A 26,734-nucleotide genomic window follows, 5' to 3' on the forward strand; every position below is an offset into this window, starting at 1 on the left:
ATTCGATTCGAGTTTGAATCATCGATACTTCGATTATTCGATTATCCTCTTCTCGTTAAGTTGCTCGATATCTCGATTAAGTTCTTTGAAAATAACAGTGCTAAAAACCTTATCATATAAATTTCATCGTATATGCACGGACTACAAATACGATCAATCGAGGATATTATCATATCATAATTGATTTAAAATAACACGCTGTATATCTGTATATTACTATTACATTTTGCGTTGTAGATATTACCTCTACATGAAATTATATAATTTTTTGTTAATTATGTCTAATAATATTTCCTGGTCGTAACAAGATACGATTATATCAATTATAGCAATTTATCATAATGAAAGTATATACGTTTTCCGGTGTGATGCTTTACTACGACAAATCACGAAGTCTCGCCGTTACTTTCTTCCGGCGGCAAAAGAAAATCGCGCGCATCGAGTACATCATCACGGAGGATCGCCGTTGAATATTTGCGTATCGTAATCGTACGTAAGCACACGAATAAATAAGATAATAGACCTCCCTTCGCCACGCGCGTTCTCCTCGGATTTCATTTGCAGGCGTACGACGATTGAAGATAATACGACTTAATTTCTGCGATGAGCGCAAAACGCACGCAAGTAACACCCGTGCGGTGCGACACGTTTATCGAAGCGTTTCGACGAGATGATCTGCGACTCGTAATGCCCATCGATGTAATTAAAGTTGTAAAAAACTTGCATTTCTTCGGAAAAGAAAAATAAATAATCATTTTTAACCGATATTTCTTACCGGCTCATGCATTTTGCGCCGAATATGTGCTACATTGAAAAAAAGTACTAAATTTTAATAAATATTTGTTTGAATAATTCTATGTCAATATTTACTAAACATAGATTTATCTGATATAAAAAGAAATTAATTTTATTTAACTTTCTCATCTTTTGTTTTTATTAAGTAAGTGAATGTTTTCTTAGTACTTTTCAAAGAAATATTTAAGATTTTATTGTGTAATTTGTTAATTCTTAATCATCTATAAATTATCACACATTTCATAGAATTTATTTTTGCTTTAGCGCTGATAATTCTTTATTTTATTGTAGTGCGGTAAAAAATGCAAATGTACAAAGAGATATTCTTGAGAATTATTTGTGCTTACAGTCTCGAGAATAGTACGATTCACTTTACTGGAAAGTATATTCACTTGAACGGACTGTACTATAATTGTAATGTACTTTTTATCTTACGCTTCCAGTATTTTTTTTACTTTTAAGCAAGTAAAGTTTATCATAACTTCCGGGAAAATCCTTACAAAAAAATACACTCTTCGACGGTTCGAAATGACACTCAAATTAAGCGTTAACCTCAAGTTGGAGGTTTATTTGGGAGTTAACACTCAATTAGGTGTTATTTCGAATCTCCAAGAGTGTATTTTTTTCGTAATAGCCAGAATATTTCCATTAGACTTGTAAAGCAAAACTAGTCAGAATATTTCCATTAGATTTGTAAGACAAAAATAGTCAGAATATTTTTATTAGACTTGTAAGGCTATCTATTTTTCTCCGTGTGGGAAATTACCTCTCCTGTTACGCTTGTAATCTTTTTGACCTTTTTGTCATTTATGTTGAATAATGTTTTGCTTTCGGCCGAGTTTGAATACCGTAGCACGGTCGTGTGTGTAACGTTGATCGTTGCATAATCCTCCTATTGCAACACCATTGTGCCATCCGCCATTAACGTCGAAGGCATTGTTACATCGTGCTGTCCGCTTGTTTTTCGCCTTGAGAATTCTTCTGGAGAGCTATAGACGCGCTGGAACTTTAATAAAGTTCCATTGCGATGAGTAAATTGCGGATAAACGAGGATGAGAGTGATGGTTTTTTAAAAAGCCGCTGTCTCTAGTAGACGGTTAGTGAGCTGGCATTATCGACGACAATAGTAGCGCAAATGAGCTTGAAAGATAAGTGACAGTTAGACTAAAAGTATAAAAATGTAGAAAGACAAAATAATATGTATATAAATATACTTATATTTTTCACTTAGAGGTACGTATCTTTCTTACAATGATAAAAGAATATTCATATTCTAATTAATTTAAAATTAATCTAATCTTACGTCTTAGAATACTATTGCACAAAATATTTATAAATTTTTAACACAAAGCGAAGAGGACTATGTTCGATTAAAGGTTTTAGTGCCTAATATTTTTGAAATTTTAATTTCCAGTTCAAGCAAACTACACATCGATATTTTTGCCGATATTCTCAGTTCTAAAGACGCTCATTATTAGCATGAGTAATATTAAATTGACAAGCGATTTAATATATAATATTACGTACTCTTGTTTAAGAGTCTTGTTTAGTCTTTCAGTTTAAGACAGTGTTTCAAAATCGATAATCGCTGTTTACTTGAAATTGCAAAATTTACGCCAAAATATGTCAGACACTAAAACCCGCCGTGAACGAATGGTTTCTTCACTTATTTATTGTTGAACGTTTCTCGATTAATTTTCATTTAATATTGTTTATATCTTTTAATCCACTCGTTAACGTAATACTCGAAAAAAATTAATATATACACTGAAAAAAATTTACTAAATTTTAATAATTTATCAAAACTAACGCTACCATATTTCGTTAAATAATAAATATTTACTTATAATAAATTAATATCTACTCAATAAAAAATGACAGTTAAATCAAATTAATCATTTTTTCAACAAACAATATATGTTTATCTAATAAATATTTACATACAAGTAGAACTATTCAATAAATATTTATTAAAATTTAGTATTTTTTCCAATTTATAGGTTTGTCACACGGAAAGTTTTGCTAATGAATATCTAAAAATATATCTAGATTCAGATCTGAAAATAATTTTGTTGAATCATCAAAATAATTATACAGAACGTTTAAACGTTGATGATAACACGCAAAAAGTTTTAACATTTTAACAACCAATTCGAATGTCATGCACATAATTATTTTGATGGTCAAACAAAATTATTTTCAGATCTATATGTAAATTTTTAGATACGTAAATAAATCTTTTCCACGCAAATATGATTCTGTAAGACGTCATATACTTAAGACAAATTATTTCGCTCGTTTATGAATCAATTAGTCAACCTTTGGGTTGACAGGTACAATGACGTTACGAGGTTAGTTAAAGAAAGCAACGGATCGTTGTGCGATGACATTGACCTAATTAAGAAAATGATAAGAAGTAGAGGATATTCTCCCCCCCCCCTCTCTCTCTCTCTCTCTCTCTTATGCTCAAAAATGCGTGCATTTGTGTTCTATCTGATAGGACTGAAACTAGGCTAAAACACAAGGTCCTTGCTGACGTTATCACGATACATATGGAGTATGTCTTAATGTCGATCTTTCATTACCAAAAAAAGGAAAATGCCACGGTTATTCGGAAACGTTTGTAAACAGGGGAAACATACACGAACGGCGCGAGCGATTGGAAGAATCGGAGACGAAAGACGTGTCTAAAGGTCGAATCGACGGTATTAAAACGACTTAGCGTGCTTTGCACGAGTGTGGCGTTCTAATTATAGCCAAGAGAGAGACCTCTCCGGCAATTCACGTTGCCATATGGAGCACGTTCCGGGCAGAGCGCAAAGGGTTAAACAACACGCTTCGTCCAGCGTGGCGCTTCCCGTGGCCGATTGGCATTCAGCGAGGATCGGCCGGTCCACCGGCCATTAATTGCCTATTATATCGTAACGTGGGTGGGCCGCGGAGTGCAGTATATCTACTCCCGCCTTCTTCCTCCCGTCCTTCCTTCTGTCCTCGTCGAAATAGCGATGGGAACGACACTCAGGCGAGATGTTATCGGTACGTCATCGCGTCCGAACCGAGTCCGAGACTAACAAATCCTGATCCTATTCCGAGAGAAAATTTCTACCGTTTGAACAAGAACGACCCTATCCTATACGTATCACCTACTATCACCTAGAAGTATATCATCGGCCTCACATATACAGAATCTCCCCCATTCTTCTCTTCTCTATATTTTCGATTGAAAATTGAGTCGAGACTTTCGACACGGCGTAAAGTTCTCGACTCAAAATTCTCAAGGTACACTCATCATCTCGGTGCGCGGACGCCGGCTCGGTCCCATCGCTAGTCGCATAAATATATAATATATACGGATGGAGGAGGCATGGATTTAATGGAATGGTGGAGCGGCTGGCCGTGCCGTTGTCGTCCATCGCGTGTGTATATTGTGTTTCAGCGGCCGCGCTCACGTGACACTCGGATAGATTTGCGTCAATGGTGACCTCCGAGCGTTCGCTCTCCGCGGCCAACGCATACCATGTTGCCTGCCCTCCTGCCTGCCCCCCTGCCTGCCTGACTTGCTTGCTTTGCTTGCTCGCCTGTCCGCTATGCGTACACGCTTTTACGGTTGTAAGTGCGCGGCGTGGGACCGACGACGAAGCGAGAGAACGGCGGAGCCGGAGTGGGATGGGTCCTTTTTTCGACTATCACAATTCCCCCCCCCCCCCCCTCGAAGATCATATCCTCCAAGAGTCACCAGCCACATTCTTTTAAGAAGACATGTACTCTTTTTGGAATTAAAACGTCTCTGAATTCTCTAGAGTGGAATTAGACGCTCTAAAGAATGCAAATTGAGCAAGTGTCTTGAAAAAGAGTTGAAAAAGAAAACAAGTTTGAAAACAAGTTTGTTGGGATTAGAAAAATTATGTAGGAAGCTCAAGTATGATGAGCACACAATGGTGCAGGAATTTTTTATATTAAACGTCCTACATAATTATTTTGATAATCCAACCAAATTACTTTCTGATTTATATCTAGCTAAATTTTTAGATACTTCAACAAAACTATATTCTTTCTTTATATGTAATCTTCTTATAATTCACACGGAAAGAACGATTTTGCTGAAGTATTTAAAAATTTAGATACAGATCTGAAAATAATTTTGTTGGCTATTAAAATAATTGTGTAGAATATTCCAATTGATTGCTAGAATGAAAACTTTTTGCAGTACAATTGTTCATACTTGAGATTTCTACGCTATTATTATTTTGATGATCTAATAAAATTATTTTCAAATCTGTATCTAACTAGATGCGTTAACACAAGCCTGTTCAATTTGAGCTCTGGAATCAAATCGCAAAGCCATCGACGCAAAAAAAATTCAATAAAATTTCGGGGACTGTAAAATGTTGACACGCATCCGAGTGACGCTTATCAACACTTTATAGTTCCTAAAATCTCCCGAGTTGAAATTTTAGTTCTACTTCGAATCTCTTTTAACCTCAATTAAACCTGTTTTGATACTTGTACAATCAAATAGGGCATTTAAATATTACTCAATAAACTTGCTTTTGGCTCCGGAGCTCAAATTGGACAGGCCTACTTTAGCAAAATCATTCTTTCTTTGCAGATATGGTAATCCTATATCCATAACACGCGGCTGAAAAACTGCGCATTTTTCGATCATATTCGTTGTCATCGGATCCACCGCGTGCATCACGCAGCGATCCCAATCTTTTCGAAGTCAACGCGTCGTTCGTCGACCCAAACGCGGTCGTTGAAAAATTTCCACACTTATGTCAATAGCTATCCATTTACTCGAGCAAGTTGACGGCTCGTTAGCGCTTATTTGCCGCTCGCAATTCGCGCGTTTTCAAACGTCGAGTTTCGAAAGCGCGGATCTCCGAACTCCCTCCGCCACGATCCGTTTATCCATCCATGGATCCGCTTATCGCCGCCTCGGTCAATTGCGAATGAAGACGAGAGAGACGAGAATGAATAATGTTGAGAAAAATAAGGAAAAATAGGAAGCATCGACGTCAATGGATGTAATTACCGACAATGTGGGGAATGTGTTGGCCGTTTATTCCGCAAACCATCGCAATCAATGCGTCGCATACACGCGACGGTATCAAAAGTCACGATATCAGAAGCGACAGAATTGAAATTGGCCTGGCCTTATCGCGATTACATCCATATGTATTACGTACCTATAAATAATATCGTAAATAACTTATTGCTGCCCGCGAGCCTGACAAGCTTGTATAATATTCTCGATCGTGAAGTCGTTATTATATCTTTACGATCTCAAGTCTCAAGCATTCGCTTCGATTGATTATTGGAGCGACAAAGTAAATAAATTCGAGATTCCGGAATTTATTTCGATCTAGCGGGCTATAGGTTTATTTTTAAAACATCTTTGATGCTACGATCCACGAGACTTCATTAAATTGCTAATCACGCGCGTTAAACGCGTATAAGAATAATGATAGACGCACTCGGAATCGATGTATTGGCGACTTGGGCGATCGTCAGGGGGAGAGAGAGAGAGAGAGAGAGAGAGAGAGAGAGAACATCATAAGAATATATAATTAATTTAATCCGTAATAGGAACACATATTTTTAAAAATGAATTTTTTGTAAAGCTTTTATATTATTAAATGTTATTATATAGAAGAAGTTTTATCACTGGTCGATTTTTATTTAATATTGTTTTCTTCAGATAAATTATATGATAATTTATCTAATGGATAAACAAAATAGTAAAAGAGTAAGAATATAAGTAAGAATAAGAGAGTTAGAAAGAGAGAGAAAGCTAAAGTCTATCGAAAAATGGAACGCCAGGTTTAATTATAAAAAATTGTACACTTCTTAGCGTATATGTATATATATATATATATATATATATATATATATATATATATATACACAGAAAGAACGATTTTGTTGAATATTTAAAAAATTAATATTAAAAAAATTCAACAAAATACAAATCTGACAATTTGTTTGAATCAACAAATAATTATGTAGGAAAGTGAGACATATAATGAGCAATGAAATTTTGCCAAAAATTTTGACATTCAAGCAACTAGCTCGAGCATCCTGCATAATTATTTTGGTAATCTTATAAAATCATTTTCAGATTTGCATTTAGCTAAATTTTTAGATACTTTAGCAGAATCGTTCTTTTTGCTTATGTCATAACATGAAAAAAAAAAACATTTTACTAAAATATTTAAAAATTTATTATAAATAGAAGCAGATCTGAAAGTAAGACTTTGTTGGCCAAACATAATTATTTTGATGAATAATTTTGTAAAAAATTCAAGCGTATTACGAAATACTACAAAAAGTTTCGACATTCTGGCAACCAACTTGAGCGTTTTACATAATTATTTCGATAGTTTAATAAAAATTTTCAAATTTATGAGAAATTACAAACAAAAAAAAATTAATAAGTTTTTTTATAGATTCCTTTAATTGAACAAAGAAATATAATATATGATAATATATGATAATAACATAAAGTACAGGCAATAGAAATCAACGCTAGTTATCAATTAGCACAATTCTTCGATTCAAATTTATATCTAGCTAAATTTTGATACTTTAACAAAATCGTTCTTTCCATGAATAGAACAACACTCTGAAAAATAAGATGGTGAAACATAAAATTATTCTCAGAGCCACCAGGATCTGTATATGTTCCAATTACGGGTTACGAGTCTGGTATTTCGACCTAGACCCGCTAAGATCTATCGTCGAAGCGGAAACGCGCCGATACTAATGAGAGGAAGCATTTTATCGCGCCGTAGCACGTCAGTTTTCCGTCGCGTCGGGATTAGATAAAACGAGAGGAAGACGAAGGCAGGAAAAAAAATAAATTCATCGTGCATCGCGATAAAGCGACTATCGAAACGGTAGGAGTTGTCGCTGTGTGCTTTACGGTCGACCGCCGCCCACGTAACTTCCGGCAGTAGATTGCAAATTACGAATATCCTCTTCGCTTCTTGATATACCATAATCAGTAAGAACGAAAAGAAAAATCGTTGAAAACATTGGTAACATATAGGGGGTCATTAGGTCAGCAATACAGAATCGTAATTATTGCAGTTAATTATGAAGCAATCAATTATGAAGCAGTCGACATCTGATATCGGCCAATGGATACACGTGGTAAGATCAGTTCTGGGCAACCTTATTAATTCTCTTCTATAAATCTCTTTTTTTCGAAATCAGACGTCATTCGCCCTGACCATCTATTTTCGATCTAAAGAATCGATCGGAGAATCTTCGAGCGGCAGATCGCTGGACTACTCATCTCTCGCTTGGCATTTCTACGACATCAAAAATCCGGATTCATCCTCGGATTCATTCTTCCTTCACGTGATGTCATTATCCAAAATACTAAAATTCATTAACCCAGGGAACACACTAGAGACGCTATTCTGTAATTGTTTTACACGCCTATCGATAGTTATTATTGCGCAGCTTTTTCACCATATAAAATATCTGCGCAACGATCGGTAAGCGTGCAAAGACAAGTTACAGAATAATGTCCCAGTCGGGAGAAAGTCAAAATGACTTCACTTGATATTATGAAAGTTAAAATGATGATTTTTTTTATTATGAAATTTGATGTTTGATGATGTTTATTGATGTTTGATGTAAAAATATCAGAATAAAATCATTTTAATTTTTTATTGACTTTTATGTGTTCATCATCTTTGGTGTATTCCTTAGGGAAACGAATCAACGATACGTTTCCAAGAAAAAAAAAAAATAAAAACTAGAATACGTTTGGAGCGCGCAGTGTCGCATCGTGTGATCAATTCTAAAACCATCACTGTCGTACGCATCTTCTTTTTTAATTTCGCAGAATTGATCGACGAGATGCCTCCAGCGAAGCGAACGTTTTCCCAACGCGAGACACGTTCGTCAGTACAACACGGTGCTTCCAACATTGGACATCATTATTATCATTGTCGATTGCACGCGTGGGCGTGTACTCGTCCAAGGCGAGCCTAGCAAAATCGCACTCGATTGACTACGGAGAACCTTAAGTAAGAAATTGGACAATGTTTAGACAACTTCTGATTGGTTCGTTTTTTATTTATTAAATTTATTTTTCAAAACTTGCTTAAGATAAAATGAGATAGATACACTAAATAAATACTGAATATCTTATATCTTACAAAATATGGTGGACCAAACGTATGTTCAATCTTTTATTTAAGGATCTCTGTAGATTAACGTGAAGAAAGTCATCTCGTTAAAGATGCTTTATTAAATCGCCTTGAATTAAAATATTGTGGTTATACATAATTTTTAGATATATGATATATTAATTAACGAAATAAAAGGAAAGCTTTCGATATATTTTACAATAAGTTAGTTCAATCGATTATTGTTGTTTTATTGAAACATATTTCCATTTAAAAAAATTTTGCAAGAATTTTTATTGTTTATTTCTCGCTTCAAATTTTTACCGTTCTACTTCCTCTAAAGAATACGTTGTTAGCGTGTCGCTTAAAAGAATGCTTTGTGAAAAAAAAAAATATATATATATATATATATTTGCAGCTGTACATCTCTTGATTTTACATGTAAATGATTTTTTAAGCGTACACGACATTTAACTATAAATAGTTTCACGTATTAAATATCACGAATGATGAATACGCATCCCATCGTATTGACTTAAACGCTCTTTCCAGCTCAACATACTTGAGGCAGACCTTCGTGCCTTTTTTAAGAAAAACTTGCTTTTTATTCATACATCTTTCTGCAATGACAATAGAGTTTCTTGGGAAATATCTCTTTGCACAATGCACGGCCGCATTTTATTGTATGAAACATATGCAACATCGTCATAACGTTCAGAAAGTTATTTTAAAGGATGATGACTCGCATTCATAGCAAATTTCATTCCGTGAATCGTGTATGTCGCGCTATGTGTGACACACTATTACGAAAATTTTTCCCGTGACTGTCTCGTAATCGATTTCCTTAATCAAAGTTGCTCAGCATGTCCCATAATCATTATTCGATAAGTTGTCGATAAGTTGATGAACCGCGTCGAGTGTCCCATCCAAAAACGTGCAACGTCTTAGGATTGAATGTATCAATTTTTTGCTCACTAAAAAAAATTAAGCGAGTAAATTATAAAAATAACAAATGAGCGATAAAAATCAAATATTTAAATTTTGTCATAAAAAATAACATAATTAAAAAGTTAAAAAATTCAGAATTTTACACTCAAAAAAGTGACCTTGCAGTTAAAGCGAAAATTATCTAAGTACGAAAAATAGCTAAAATAAATAAAAAGCAAGTACTGCAATATTGGATATTAAATATGATGTGTGGTATAAATTCTGTGCGCATGATATATAATTTTCTCAGATACAAAAAGCAGTTATAATTCTAGTTGAAGGAGCAAAATATTGTTTTGCGTGTATCTTTCATATACAAGAAATAGTATTTCAGAAATAGAAACAATTAATAATGACGCCTTGTTTTACTAATGTTAACGTAATCAAGTCTCTACAATAAATATATTTTTAATGACGACGTTACGCTACGCACATTTTGAACGACCGTTGTCATCGTTGAGCATAGTTTATAGTCCTATATATTATAATAAACGAATTTCGAGTCGGGTAACGCTAGTGCAGTGGCCTTGTGTATAAATACTGATAAATACATACTCGTAGTTAGATATGTAAATAAACAAAACGTTTATTTATATTCAATTTAGAACAAGTCCTCTAAAAATATAAATTATACCAAGTGATGCGTTAAACAAGTATAAGGAAATGTGACAGGTAAAATAATACGAAGATACAAATAACAGAGAACGTATCTGATTAATAAGAATAAAAAATACATGTGAAAAAGAAAAAGAAACGGGACGTACGAAGCTATCACAGCTGATAACAACAAAATTTGAACTTATGTCCTTGGCAAGAAACTTTTTATTGATCTTCCATGTCCCGAAATTGTTTGTTGCTGAAAGTTTCTTAGGTTAGTATTCATAATATAATCAATTCTTATATTTAAAACAATCTTAAGTTCATTCTTGAAATGTTATGAACCAATCAGAGGGCTGCATCAGAATCTTAAGACATTATTTAATTAAGACGGTCTTGAAATATTTTAAAAACCAACTATGAATACCAGCCTTAATGTTTTTGTTGTTAGCAACAAGAGTTACTGCTTATCATATGTTTCTAATCGGTAAATATGAAAGAACAATGAGAAATACGCGTCAACATGTCACAACAGAAGAGTAGAAGTCCTTTAAGTATAAATATTTTCAATTATCACACTAAGAAAAAAGTATCCTAAATTGAATAAATATTTATTTGAATAGTACCAACTAAATATTTATTAAATATAAAAATATATTTATTTGGTACAAAAAAAAATGTTAATTTGATTTAACAATCACTTTTTTTTTATTAATTAAATATTTATTTATTGAAAGTAAATAATTTAAACCGAGATTAAAGTTAATCTCTTATCGTAATGGCTTTAATACGTTTTTGTTGCTAGCGACAAAACTTATAGTTTGTCGCGTGTTTCCAATCAAGAGAAGATGTTCGTAATTTGAAAATATGCAGCGAGTAATAAAAAATTTCTCATTGTTGCTGCAGTAAAGACTTAGTTCAAATGTTTTAAGCTAATCGTAAACATGGCTTGATGCTCACCGAGAGAAACACCGAATGGATACTTCTGACCCCAACGAATTTGAGATTTTTGATGGCCGCGTCACGTCTCAACAGTATTCCTTTCGAGGAACGTGAGAACGCACAGGATATCTTAGTGGATACCAATTGAAGACACATCGTGTGCATGTTCCCGTACTCATATTTTTACGGTCGATCACCCTGCCTTGCCACCTGAATAAAAGCGACCTGATCGTCACGTTTCTGTGACACTAGGAATAAGAATTAACCTGGTCTCTTTTTTTTTTCAATCGATTGACGTCGTCGCCGGAGAAACTCCGCATGAGATCAAGACAGTTTCTAGTTCTCCAAAAACTCGCGTAAAAGCGGCCGTAGAGATCAGTCAAGACAGTCGTACAGCGGGCGTCGACTTTCTCCCTGATAATGCGATTTACGTCAGCAAGCGGCACCGATGACCGGGAATCGACTCGAAGAGATAGCGGCTAATCGATCGACCATCCGGGGTGACTTTGACTAAACTCCGATTAACTTATCGAGTAATACCTGCACTATTTTAACAATATGTGAATAAAATACTCAATTTTTAATGTTTACCACAGAGATTGTTTACCACATGAAAACAGAGATTAGATCAGGGAGTTAGAAGTTATATTCACAAAAACGTTCTGGTTGTCACAAACGAAAAGTACAAATAAAACGAGCTCTGATCATATGAATCAGAATTCTGATTATCGTAAGACGTAATTGAATTTCTGATTATCTCGACTAGAATATCTAATAGATTTAGCTGTAAATATCTGGTTTGTATCTGACTGAATCTATAAGAATTCCAATTAATACAGCGAAACTTTTTTTCCCAGTGCGTAGTTGGAAGTTTTGATAGCAATTTTGTTGAATAAATTGTCGATTAAGTCAATTGAGGTTTAGTCGAAGTCAGTTTTTAATTCTCCGGAGTTGAAGTCTGTAATACAATTACTCACGTTGAGTCTGTGAGGCTCATTAGTTTATGTTGACTAAAAGACATTAACTTCAAGCGACCAAAGTATCATAATTCATATTTTAAAAATGTGTATATGTGTGTAAATATTGAGTTTAATTTAATAATAATAATTTAAATTTACAGATGTCACATAAAGAATGTAATGGAATGAGTTACATAGATCTATCATCAACTCCGGAAAGTTAATAGCTGCAGTTTTACAGGTATTATAAAATTCTTTAGTATAATTGTGTGTGGTTTATAAACCTGCAATTAGTTGTGTGCAAAGCTGCTTTTTCTGCTCAGATTGTCATCAGATTAGAGATTGAGATTGGATTTGAATTTAACCAAGCAGAAGAAAAAAATCAATTTCAAATTTAGTGATTTGATTGGTTAATTTCTAATCTAATTTCAATCTTAATCTCTAGTCTGATCGCGATTTAATATCCAAATAGAACAAGTCACGATAACGTCAAAATGATATTACAATGAATCGAAAATGATTGAAAAATGACTTTTAATGATCATTTTGGAGTCATTTTGACATCATATCCATATCGATACCATTATCATTTCTAACTGGGATCATTTTGATATCATAATGACTTGTTCTGTTTGGGTAAGGATTGCTGAAGGATCTCGATGGACCGATGGGCTTTTGTAGGCACGCATTCGTACGATAGTAGTCGCTGTAGAATAGTATTCGCTAGTATTCGATAGGTCCGACAAACGGATTCGAAGGCCGCTCGAACAGGAACATCCTCTTGAAAAAATGTGGAACGGCGACCCCGAAATCATTCCGTTTTACGTTTCACCGTGGCGCGCCTTCGCGCACCGCGACGGATCCGGAGAACGAAACAGGCTCCCCTCGATAGGATCTATGATCCTGATTCGCGTCACGGACCGCATCCGGAAGTGAATCAGCCGTGCGCGATTCCTCCGGTTCACGGATTCTCAAGAGCTCCGCTTCCGACGAAGCCGATCTTCGTCGGAAAGATGAAAACGAGCTTACGTCAAGAAAAATGTTGAAATCGTCAGTGCAAAGTCCCGTTCTCGACATTTGTGAGTCACCCGTTGTAAATACGATGTATACAAAAACGCGAGAGCGAACAGGGCGAGGTCGTGGGAAAGCGGCTGAAGTCGAGGATCTTTTTGTTTTTTATTTTTTTTTCTTTTATTCTTAGAACTAGGGAAAAAGATAAAAAATAGTATTAAAATTAATCTAAGAGGAACAATAAACAGTTCGCTCGATCTTTTTCTTATCTCTATGAAAAGAGGAAATCGAAGACGAGAATCCTTTTTTTATATTCTTAGAACTAAGGAAAAGGATAAAAAATAAATTAAAAACTTAAGATAGAACTTAAGAGATTAAACTTAATTTATGTTTCCTAATAACAATTTATCGAAGACACATTTTAAATTAATAAAACAACCATAACGCAAGTTCTTGTTAGCAAGATAATATTTCATTCTGTTGATGTAATTCAAACAATAATAAATTATAAATGTTTCGGCCTCGACCAGGCCTTCTTCAGTATTTAACAACAAATATAAATATAATTTAAATATGTTAATATTAATAGTTTATTACATGTTTAACACTAATAATGACCCGATCGGAGTCGAAAAGTCGTTTGTACAATTCGTGTATTTTGTTTACCGTATAATTATATTTTATTTATTATTTATTTTCAATCTTATTCTTATAGTTCGTAGCCCTTTTCAACGTATTTTCAACAAATATAAATTTCGGATAATTGTTTACAAATTATGTCGCAAAGTCAGAACATTAAGAATCGGTTAATTGCGAAGTCAAATTAAAAATAAGTCAAAAAGATAATAACGCAAAACGATCTTTAATAATAAAAATTTTTTATGATTCATCAATGAATTTGGATACATTTTAATGTTGGACCAATATCGTGCCAATAAATTGTGCTAGAATTGATAGAAATAAGAATATTAATTATTCTCGATCATTGTATACAAACCCAAAAAGAAGAAAAAAAAAATAAAGAGGTGTCTCTCAATTTCTCTCTTCCTGATAACAAGAAGAGGATACGGAAGTCGATATTCTCGGCTAGATACAAAAGTAAGTATGCGTCGAGTAGTTCAAATAAAAAACGTGCGCACTTTCTCAAAGCGCGAAGATGAATGACGCTCACAGTTGGGCGTTACGAAAAAAAGAGGAATCCGGCTTTATTTATTTATTTCGCAGCCTCCTCCTAGTCGCACATCATCGATACAGCCTTACGTTTCGTACGTTGCGTACCGGGACAATCGGCAGTCTCAGGGAGAGGGACAACCGTACCGATAAAACTACGTTCGCGCTCTCTCGTAGCTTCAGTGTTGCTCACAGTGTATATGAACGCATCGCGCAGTGACGTCGTGAAGCGCAACGAGGCAAAGCGAAGCGAAGCGGAGCGGAGCGGAACGGAGTAGAGTGGAATCCCGTCCGTCTCGCCGCGCGGTGCGACATAGCGTAGCAATTCGTGTTACACGCAGTAGCGGTGACATCGACTGCACACGTACGCGCGCATGCGGCGGTAGTGGCGGTAACGGCCGAAGAAAGAGAACGAGATTAGAGCGCGAGAAAGTGGGAGAGAAGGATGAAGCGAAAAGCAGGGAGGGGAAAGAATACGATACGGGAAGTGTAACGTGCGCGCGACGCGCATACGGGTAGAAGGATAGATAGACGAGCCGAGCGAGCTTGGAAGGAACGTGACAGCGTTAAACGGAAGCGAGAAGAGGCGAGCGGGACGGAGCAAGAGAAATATGTGTTTGGAGCGAGGAGAAGAGAGCGAAGGACCGTTGTAGCCGAGTTTGGTTGGCTCGGCCAATCCGCCGCAATCCGCTCGGCGCGACTCGCGCCTACCGGGTTCCCGTAGGGGATCGTAGGGTGGTTTCGGAACCCCGCGCACGTCATTCGTCGATTCGCTTCGTCGGCCGGCGACCGTCCTCGCTTTCGATAGTCGCTCGATGGAGGTTAGGAACGCCGACGTTCGTCCGCGCCTGGTGAACACTCCCCGGTGAACGATCTCGAGCGGGCGCGTTCGCTCACTCGCTCGCTCGCTTACGAGAGAAGGAACAGTGTGCTCGATTTCTCGTGTTCACGTCGTGTCTGTCAAACGGTATTCGTGCACGCGTGTGTACCCGCGTTCCAAAACGGATAAATAATGTCGAGCAGTGTGTGTCACCCGCCCCTGCCAGCACGAATGGAAGCGTTCACCACGAGGCTCTGCCTGCGTGCGGTTGATCAGTATGAGCGGCTTCTGCAGACTCACTTCAACAAGGTACGCGTCCGGGGGTCGAAGTTGAGGGAGAAAGGGAGAAGGAGTCATATTCCCTGCGTCCCTTTCTCTCTTTCTCTCTCTTTGCCTCCCGCGAGGAGTTTCCCCGTTTGACGGGAGGATCAAGGAAAATGAATTACTGACGAGACAGCGGAATTCAGAGTATGAGATTAATATGCGTGAACGGCATGCACGCACGCAGCTGTGCTACATGCTCTAGATTGACGTAATCGACGATAACCGGAGCTCGGTCGTTTACAAAACACGCCCGGGTGTATTAAATTTCGTGATTGACTGGTGACGCGAAGGACCGCCGGGACACGCCACGCCGTCGAGCAATCGATCGAATAATTACTTAGTCGGTTTGCAATGGAAGATCATTGACCTGTTGTACACGCACCTCACTTATCACCGGGTCTACGTACACGATTTCATCTCGCTCGACGGGCGACCGTGTATCATACAGGGTGTCCCGAACGAAGATTGTACGTCGCGATAGCGCGCGCCATTTGTTATCATAATCAAGAAGGTCAGTGAGACTTTGGAGGTCGATTGTGTTTCTTGGAAGATGAGGTGAAAATAACGAAAGTGTAAAATCATTATTTGTAATAAATTTTCTTCGTATTTAGTTGATTTCTTCAAGTAAGCAGTCCTGTTTTTAATTCTTAATCTTCATTGTTTATAATCTCATTATAATCAATATCTAGTGAATTTGCTCCTTTTTGTAATTTTTATCTCGTTTCAAGATACACAATCATTCCACTAATGTGAGATTAACTAATCTCGGATCGATTTACTTTTTATCTAATTCTAAGAAATTGTGAAAATCAGAAAAAGATGAGCAGTAAGTTAAATCGAGATTAAAGTTTATTTTACAAAGGTGAAATCAGAGCTTATGAGGTCTGTTCTTTTTAGTTAAACTCTTGCATGGAAAGAAAAGAAGGAAAGCTAAATTCTGCAAGAAATTCAAGTAAAAAGAACAGAGACTTTATTCTCGAAAAATATTATATATAAAAATATTAGAAAGATCTATACACTGAAAAAAATGATGGATTGACAGCATTATTTTAGTTGAGAATAATTTTGTTAATTTAATAACACTATTAATGAAACAAATAAGTTATACTCTTGTTTTAATAAAATTTTATTTGTATTTCGTTAATATTATTGTTAAATCAATAAAATTATTTTCAGTTAAAATAACGCTGTTAAAATAATATTATTTTTTCCAATGTATATAATGTATATTTGCAGATATTTTCGTATGTAACATTTTTGGAAAATACGGATCCAGACTTATTGTAATACAAGTAATCGAGAATCCGTTATTAATTCGTCGATAACGAACAACAACACCTATGTGCTCGTAATTTATATTCTATTCCACGAACACGCATTTTTCCTGGAACACAGTAGTGCGTAGAAAATACAGTAAAATAAGATGAAAGAAAAGAATGGAAAGGAAATACCAGGAAAGGAAATGCCATTGTGAAAAAGGGATTGTTAAACGAGTTGAAAGAAATTGTCTGTAATCCGATATTATTGGGTCCTTGAAGATTCATTTTTTTGTTTTTCGTGTCTCTCAAAATATTTTGAAGATTACTAATTTTCCAAAATTTATCAATCTTTGTTCTTCCTGTTCTTCATTTAGATTGATGAAATTCCTTTCCATAAAGAGATTTATTAAAACGTGAGGAATGTTTTTCTCTACTGACATACATAATAAATCAAATAAGTATAAAATATATAATAATAAAATATATAATAAATAATAAACCGGTGAGAATGAGAATAGGAACATAATGACATATAATAAATTAAAAGATAACTATTAAAAGATCATCTTTATTACCGTCATAGAACTACGCACTTTTATGATTTTATTAATGTTTTTATTCATCCAACGTGACGAATAATAAAATATTTCTTTCCGAATCCAATTGAATTCTTGATAAACATTGCTTAAAATTATTTTTTTTTTTCAAGACTAAAAAGAGAAAGAAACATTCGGCACAGCTGGAGGTACAACGGGAGGTCGTGCGAGCAATGACGTACATTGCACCTTCGTTCTTTTGAAGCTTTCCAACTTTCTTCGCTTCACCTCACTTTCTCGGATCTTCCTCTGCTAATCCCCATTTCCCAGATAGATCTCGCCTCGTCTCACGCGATATCTCGCGAAAGGCGGATATCGACGATTAATCACGATGAAGCCTTGATACGAGAATATGCGTGAAAAATAATGGTAGGTTTTCCTATTAATGACGCACGCGCGCATTGCTAACCAGCATACCTAGTCATCGCTGATGATATGTGGCGGCATTAATACACGTCCACGTGCCGCGGTAGCACTATTCAACAAGAAGAAAACAAGAAGAGAACTGGAGGGAGGAATATTCATAGTTTACGGATATTTCCTGACATGCGAGCTTTGAGCTAAAAGTTCTTCGATCGACGGACTGATTTGACACGGAGAACGGAGATCGAGAGAGAACCGAACGATTTCTCCGATGGGGATGTCTATCGGAACTCATCGTGCCACAACCTCAGACTGGCAGGTTGAAAGGGTTAAGCGTGCAACCTAGTTTGAACGAGAAATCGCTCGGCGATGCCTAAGCTCGAGTCATATTATAACCTGTATGATTGGATAATTTCTTACGTTTAAATTTAGGTCCACAAAACTTTTTACTTTAAGGCTAATATTCATAGTCAGTTCTTATATTTAAAACTGTCTCAAGCTATCCTGAACTAATCGGATCAGAAACGGTATTTATAGTCTGTTCTTATTTTAAGACTGTCTTAGGTAATGTCTTAAGATACCAATGCGCTCTCTGAATGGTTCATCTTAAGATTGTATTTAAGACAATCTTAAACATAAGAGTGTATCGACTATAAATACCAGTCAAGAGGATCATTTTAAAATATTACTTAAGACAGTCTTAAAATAAAAACAGACTACGTATGAATATCTGCTCAAGAAGCCGTAAGCCGTAAGAAATTGACCAATTACAGTTGATTTTTCTTATATTCGATTGTGATTATTCATTTCTTATGGCTTACAGCCTTTTAAAACGAGGAAAATTGTGGATCTAAACTTAAGCTTAAAGCTTGAAATTTACACTTTATATTTTTATTGTAGACGCCGTTTAAAAGACGTCACCAAAAAGCATCTTTTAGATATATCAAAACATTTTAAAAGTCTACAATGAACATTGTGTAGTAAGCCATGGATTGTATAATAAGAAATTGACCAATCATAGCCGATTATTTTTATATCTGAGTTCAACTTCCGGCCGAGATAATATTTTTCGCAATAAATAAATTTATTATTTACAGATTTTCAGCTCATCTTTGCCTATTGAATATTAAAATTTTATTATGAAATTATTTTAGTAATTTAGTTACGTTTTTAAGTTCGATAAAATTTCGACGCAGTTCAAAATGACTATAAATATGGTATACATATAATCCACATTAAATTATTTAACCATCAAAAATCCAGCTTTGACCGTTATAGGCCTTTAATTTCTTATTGATTGTGTTCTCACATATCACAGTCTAATAAGATTCTTTGATTGATTATTTTCCTCAAATTCGACCATAATTTCTTAGGGTTTAGGGCTTAAAGTCTAAATTTTATACTTAAAAATCTCATTGTAGACGTTTAAGCGTAGACGTTATAAGTGGTAAGAATTGATCAACCACAGTCGAATATTCTTATATTCGATTATAATTGGTTAATTTTTACACTTATAACTATACTTACATAATTGTAGATTGGACTTTGTACTCCCATGTTTTATACGTGTACCTGTCTAGGTATGCATTGGAAAAATTGAGGGTTGCAAATTGGGAATAAGAATTCAATCGGCGAGAACCGGATTGAAATAAAAATTATCCGGCCGAATTCTACAATTTCCAATTTGCAATCCTTAATCTCAAATGCATAGTGTGACGCGGGCTTTACGATTTCGCGGAGCGATATGCGGCTGCGAAACAGATCGCTCGAGGCGCGCGGTGACACAGTTTTAAGCGCGGATACACTTGTTACCGAGTCGCGCGCGGAACAGCCACGGAGTTAAGTCGTGTATTTCGTCGTTGGCAATAATATCCGCCGTGGTAATTTAATAACGGGATTCGCGGGCGCTCGTAACAGCGCAGGTAATACGCGGGTGAATTCCAACGGGCGGATCTTCGCGGACGGCGGACGCCGAGCGGTGTATTTCATTAAAGCGTCGCGTTGCTCGCGGCACCATTTAACTCGACTCTACATTCAGTCATAAAAGCCATTAGCGACGATTCGAGGCAGGATGAACGGGATATGAATTAAGCCGAATGCGTATACGGTCGAACTTAACGGAGACTACTTAGCACGCGACGTCGTTACGCACAATTAACATTCATTTACGCTTGTTTTTCTTTCTAAAACGCAGCCGCGCTCGCCGTGTTTTTCCAGAGACATATTTCTCGGCCAATTTTTTTCTTATCCGCTACTTTACGACTCTGCGGATTAATTTTTCCATTAAAGGAAACCCATCGGGCATTTTCGTGGCATGGAAATATTGCAGCTTTGCAACGCAATTTAATTAGTAGCGTCTATAATGAGATTTTTAAGTATAAAACTTAAGCTTTAAGCCGAAAGAAATTGATCGAATGTGAAAAGACTAATCGACTGTGATTCGTCGATTTCTTACTGTTTAAAACTAAAAGTTTAAACTTTACATCTTAAAAGCTCATTGTAGACGCCGAGTCTTTATCGTCGAGTCACTAAACAATCTTAAGTTTGTTTGCGATGTTTTACTTTACGGTAATCTACGATGTGCAAAATGTGATAAGATTATACATTTTAGTTGTAAATATAGGAAGAAATCATACAAACAGTTAAAATAGTATTAACAGTTATAATAGTTTATTTTGTATATAGTGCTATACTTTTTGTTTGGTTCTGTTACCATAGCAAAAAGGTCGATGATGTTAGCGATAAAAAAATTCCTTTGTTAAATTTAAATATTTTAAATTATAACATTGCGCTCTAGTCAACAACAAAAAGTAGCTGTAAATATAATATAACATAGGTCAGAATCTTCTGTTGAAGCAATATTTTTTGTAATAAATTATTAATTAAATTATTAAGATTTAAGATTCTTATTAATATCTGCTTATTAATATTCTTATAAAGACGCTTATTAGTATCAAAAATTATTAAATTGCTTATCAATTTAGAAAGTGACATAAATTACTTTGATTTTGCTTGTGATTGCGTTTCAAAACCGAAAAGGATTTCAGCACGTGCTTTGCAGAATGTGTGTATAAATTCACATAGAAATATTTGAACACTAAGATGCGCTTTGACTGATAAGATTTCTCTTTTTTAATTAGATAACACATGATGATTACGCAACAGTTACCTTAATCGTTGAGTGCGAAATGTAACATTGATTGTTATGTTACTTTTAGTTGGTAACAACTGGGACTTATACGAGATATAAAGAGAAATCGACAAGAGAATTAGAAAATAAGAAATCGGGATGGAAAGACTAGGTTGATTCGAGTTTAACAAGATCATTGGTGCGTATTTTTTAATATTTTTATCATTAACGAGAGAAATTGGTGTTGCGAAAACACTTCAATCTGGGCAGCATACATATATTTTGAAAGTGAATATTACTGTTATTTTCTGATTGATGTAGTATGACTTGTAGAATCTGCAAGCCGATGCTTTGACAGAAAAAAATATCAATTATCATAATTTATAGTCATTTTTTGAGACAACTATGTATTTATAATTATTTTATGCAAACATAGTCAATGATGCTTAACAATAGTTTCACACGCGTTACTTGAAAATTATTAATTTTTTTGTTAACATTTTTTAAAATTATTATTACCATATAAATAGTAAGTGAATTTTAAGAAAACAGTTGTGTATTCTACAAATATATAAATATTTATTTTATTTACCACGTATATATTTTTTTATTATATTAAACTTTCAAATTATCATAATCAACATAATTTATAGTACAATTTTTTCATGTTTGAGAGAACTATTTGTTACTATAATTTCATGATAAAATAATTAGGAACCATTTTTATGATTTTATTATTAAAATTGTAGTAGTAATAATTATAAAATAGAATTTCTCATTATTTTATCTCGCAATTGTAATCATAAATATCAAATACTTTTCTCTCTCAGTGTAAATTTGTCGAGATTTAACAATTCAAATTGACCATAATTATTATAATCATAAAAATGATTAAAATGATCATAAAACATGATTTAAATGACTATATAATCATAGTTGTGTAAATAAATCATTTTTTTATAGTAATTTCAATCATTTTTATGATTATAATAACTATAATTATAGTCATTTTCGGTTGCCAACTACATTCATTGATAGAACTATGCAAATAGTTATTATTATTATTAACATTATAATAGTCATAATCGTAATTATAGCAATATGTAATTATAATTATAACTATATTATAATTTCTCTCAATGCGTTACATGACTGTCCATGTTAACAAAACAGTACAGGTGTTACTCGATAAGTTAATCACCGATTAAGTCAATCGGAGAGGTTTGTCGAAGTTACTCTAAGACCGTGAACATCGTGTCGCGCATTAATGAACTGTATTATAAAAATTAATATGTCATCGAGCCCCGTGGAAAAAAAGTCAAATCCACAGGGTGATCTAAATTTAAAGCGGGTTCAAAAAACAGTCAGTACACATCCGCATCACCTCGTGTATTAAAGATTAAGAGTATTCATAGTGTCGGATCTTATATTGTATTTAAGACCGTCTTAAGTTTTTAGACGAAGTTTTTATCACGAATCAATCAGAGAGCCGTATTACGAGTAACATTTTAAGACATTATTTAAGACAGTTTTAAAATAAAAACCGGCTATAAATACCGGCTTAAAGAGCCTCGACATTTCGATCGTTTCTTTCTCCTCCCGCCCGGAGGGGGGGGGGGGCGATATCGCACACCGCGAATACGCTGGAATTGGCCCTGCGGCGACAAGTGGCACGATGCGGCTCGAATAAAAGTCATTGACGTCAATAGGTAGCGTGAGAGACGCGATTCGTATTTATGGAACGATTGCGCTTCGAGTTCTGGTTTTTTTCCTCTTTCCTTTCCCCCCTGCGTCTTCTTCCTGTGAGGCACGTACGATGGTTTTTTTCTATCCGTCCTCTTTTTGTTTTTTCATCAACGCTGTAATGAAATAAATCGCCATTTATGAATCTGTTTATGCCCCAACGATACGTTTTCGCTATTTATCAAACGTTATTAATAAGTAATCGATTCGTCGTCATTCGCAGTCATAGACATGACTCGCAAGTCAATAACGCGGGCCGATAATCGAGGCCAAAATCACGGTCGAGTTATGTGCGCGCGAACCTTGCGTCGGAAATTAAAATGAATGGTGTATCACGATATCGAATATTCACGTTGAAAAGCACGGGGTAACGCGACTTAAGGCGAATAATAATAAACATCCTTCGCGCGCGCGCGGCCGGCGACTTCAAAATAAGGGGCGGAAGCACGGACGTCTTGCATAACGTATGAAAAAATGAACCAATTAAAGTTTCTGCGTTTCCTTCCTTTCCATGAAATAAAAAACTCCAATCATGTAAAAGAAGATTAGATGCCACAATTAAAAATTAGGTGTGGCAGCTAAATTCAGTAGGATTATATGGACACCTAACGTCGTACCTGCGATATCTATGTATTGTCTGTGTTCTTAAATGTATATGTATGTGTCTGCGACACTATGTATCTGTGAGGTCTTTGGTCTTGCTATTATATCGATGTATTGATCGTGCAAACAATTTTTTTGTGTAGCAGACAATTTGATAGCGAGTACAGTTTCAGCAAACCATATTTAGCTGTGGTCAAGGCTGTGGTAGAGACAATTTTCTTTTACACGGACATATCTGATAACTATGACAACAAACTTTATGTTGCTAAATAAATTGACTGTGACAGACTCGCATATTTTGCTATCACGTCCTTATATTAGCTGCAGCAGCACATCCTCTGTATTAGCAAATTTCATAGCTAATGCAATTTCAGCTAATCAGAATCAACTGTGTGATCAGAAACATTTTTTTTCTGTGATTGGTTGATACTCTTATGCCTCGTGTGTTATGCAAAAATCCGTGCTCCTATCCCAACGAGATAACTCGGATCATCTTATCGAAGAGTTGATTTCCGCTTCAATGGCGAAATCGATCCGATCGGAATGCGATCTCGTCGTATCGATTTCTTCAGTTCTGGACGACTAAAATTTCGAGGCGTCGCAGCCCATAGCGTAACGCACTGTCCCGGTTGGATTAAATTCTTAGTAGATCTCTCTCGTTGCAGCCCTCGAGCAAGGAGCAAACGCGATTGAGCAGTCATGATTCGATGGGCAACAAGGATCACCGTCGACAGAAGGATGGATCCAGTAGTGGCGGAAGCAGCGGAAATGGCAGCAGCAGCAGCAACAGCACTTACAGCGCCTTCCGGCAATGGCGACGGAGCACCTCGTTGGGTTCTCATAGCAACCGATCCAGCAGTGCTGGCTCCAGATCATCTAACTCACTCACCAAATTACCAAACGATCCTGCTACTATGCGAAAATTGGAGCAATTCCCTATGGTCCTGTCCGACACGACGATGCCGGACGAGGATCTCTCTTTGAAATTCCTCGCTCTGGTACGTGTATTTATATTTATACTCTCTAAAGTTTTTGGAATGGAATCTTACTGAAAATTGAACTAGTCTTAAAAAAGAGTGGCTCAATTTTCAGTCTTTAAGGCCGGTTCATAATCAGTTCTTATATTCAAGACCGTCTTAAGTTCTGTCTTGAAGTGTCACGAACCAATCAGAGAGCCGCATTAGCGTCTTAAGACATTATTTAAGACGGTCTTGAAATAAGAATCGACTATAAATATTTACGAGATTTCACTCTTCAGAAAAACTATTCACTCTAAAAGATGTTTAGAAAGTACATAACCGATCTTTTAATCGCACATGTTTTTCAAAAAATGATTCAATCGATTGCGTCATCTATGTTCCAGAATGCTCTAGATCTGACGGCACCGGCCAGCGACGTGCTCTTGAAAAACCGACTCAAGTCCTGGTTCCAATTATCAGGCCATCCGGATGGCTTTGCACCTGCTGGACCTGGCACTGTTTGGAAAAGACGAGCGGGCGGCGTTGAAAACACGGAACGCATCGTTTACGAGACCTTGAGCAAGGAGGAAGCGTTGCGGGATTGCATTCCAAGGTTTACTTGAAAATCTTTTCAATTTTCACCTAAGAAATAATAAAATGGACACCGCGAGACTCAACTATGGTTGTTTTTTTGTAGATATTACCGGGAAGTTGAATACAAGGGCGACACGTTTATCGAGCTGCAGGATTTGCTCTTCGGATTTAACGATCCGCATGTGATGGACATCAAGATGGGCACGCGGACCTTCCTCGAATCCGAGGTGTCCAAGACCACCGCTAGGTCGGACCTGTATGAGAAGATGATCGCTGTCGATCCGAACGCACCGACTCAGCTAGAACACGAGCAACATGCCGTGACCAAATTACGGTATATGCAGTTTCGCGAGGAGCAGAGCTCAACCTGTAGCCACGGTTTCCGTATTGAAGCGATGAAACTACCGGGTGCGCCGCCGATCACCGATCTCAAAAAGATCAAGTCACATTTGGAGGTGCTTGACATCATAAAACAATTCCTCGGTAACCGCGAAGACACTCGTCAAAAGCTCCTGACGCGCCTCGAGAATCTGCGAATCAAAATTGAGCAGTCAAAGTATTTTGAAACTCACGAGGTACGATACGATATATCAATTTTTAAACCTCTTCCAATTGTTGTAACATTTATTTTGTACATTTATTTATTTAAATGTATTATTTTATTTTTTAGGTAATCGGCAGTAGTATCTTCATGATCTACGACAGCGAAAAGGTGGGTGTTTGGCTAATTGATTTCGCAAAAACACGGGAGGTACCGAACGGACGAAAGCTCACGCACAGACGTCCTTGGGAAGAAGGCAACCACGAAGAGGGTTTATTGTACGGATTGGACAACTTAATTTTTGCCATAGAAGAAGTCCGTCTATCTCTATAAACATTTTTCGATGTTCGTGTGACAAAATTAAAAAAACTCTTCTATGTTAAAAACATCATTTACTCATATACATATAACGAGTGAAAAAGTATTCATATTCCATTACTTATAAGTAATTTTTAATTAAATGTAAGTGCGCCAGTATCATCAAAACATTGAAAAGTGGAGTATATTATATAAGTAAGTATACGTATATAGACGCACACATATATTGTATATACATATATATAGTGTTTATATATATAAATGTATATATATATATATACATATATATATATATACATAAAGTGCCGAAAAATATACTCGTTTCGCTTACTTTCGCGAACTTTCGTATTATCGCAAGTTTTCAGAAATGTTCATCGTCGTTATTTATGTCGCCGATATGTATAGATATTTAATGTGGAAGACTGTTTTTTATTGCATTTCACGCTCATTTTTATAAGAAACATATTGCTATACGAAACCTGCAACGCATTACTCTGTGTACAAACGCGTAATGTACAAAAATAGTTTTTAAGACAGCGATAAGTAATCTAACGTGCTGATCTAGACGAACTTATTTATGAAAAGTGCTTATGTCAAATAATAATGTTCTTACTTTTTTTAAAAGAGTATTTGTCTCGCTTCGTGTTTGAACACTTGTAGGAATAAATAAACAATCTTCGTATATACTTGTGTCCAGAAGTTGATTCGTTTTAGACACCACGTTCACAAGCTCGAAAATCCTTGTATTTAGAATTTAGAAGAATATATAATTCTATCTTGATTATTTTGATAAATGGTTGATAAACCGTTTAAAAAAAATCATGAATAATTCACGAATATCACATTAAATATTTCTCGAAAGCATCTTGACTTTCAATC

General features: G+C 35.8%; 1 protein-coding gene and 1 long non-coding RNA gene across 3 annotated transcripts; both read left to right on the forward strand.

The window, feature by feature from the left end:
• Positions 1-1,008: 1,008 nt before the first annotated feature.
• LOC105144277 (uncharacterized) lies at positions 1,009-8,563 on the forward strand. The gene is made up of 3 exons (XR_845886.2): positions 1,009-2,028; positions 7,888-7,950; positions 8,014-8,563. It is a non-coding gene; the product is annotated as an uncharacterized LOC105144277 (long non-coding RNA).
• A 4,016-nt stretch (positions 8,564-12,579) lies between these two features.
• IP3K1 (inositol-trisphosphate 3-kinase-like protein) lies at positions 12,580-26,541 on the forward strand. Of its 2 annotated transcripts, none has more exons than XM_011053090.2 (5): positions 12,580-12,665; positions 24,109-24,441; positions 24,807-25,015; positions 25,100-25,571; positions 25,667-26,541. In XM_011053090.2, the coding sequence occupies exons 2-5, from the start codon at positions 24,151-24,153 to the stop codon at positions 25,868-25,870; spliced, it is 1,176 nt and encodes a 391-aa protein (XP_011051392.1). In that variant the 5' UTR covers positions 12,580-12,665; positions 24,109-24,150; the 3' UTR covers positions 25,871-26,541. The 2 variants fall into 2 exon arrangements, with proteins under 2 accessions (XP_011051392.1, XP_011051390.1); XM_011053088.2 differs by lacking the exon at positions 12,580-12,665 and adding an exon at positions 12,718-15,734.
• Positions 26,542-26,734: the final 193 nt, after the last annotated feature.

The sequence above is a fragment of the Acromyrmex echinatior genome, chromosome 11 (assembly GCF_024713525.1).
Source record: "Acromyrmex echinatior isolate Ae372 chromosome 11, ASM2471352v2, whole genome shotgun sequence".
NCBI lineage: Eukaryota > Metazoa > Arthropoda > Insecta > Hymenoptera > Formicidae > Acromyrmex > Acromyrmex echinatior.

Coding starts and splice junctions, on each gene's coding strand:
- IP3K1 (XM_011053088.2), top strand. CDS start 15,618: ATGTCGAGCAGTGTGTGTCACCCGCCCCTGCCAGCACGAATGGAAGCG. Junction 25,016..25,099: donor TTGCGGGATTGCATTCCAAG/GTTTACTTGAAA, acceptor GTTTTTTTGTAG/ATATTACCGGGAAGTTGAAT. Junction 25,572..25,666: donor AGTATTTTGAAACTCACGAG/GTACGATACGAT, acceptor TTTATTTTTTAG/GTAATCGGCAGTAGTATCTT.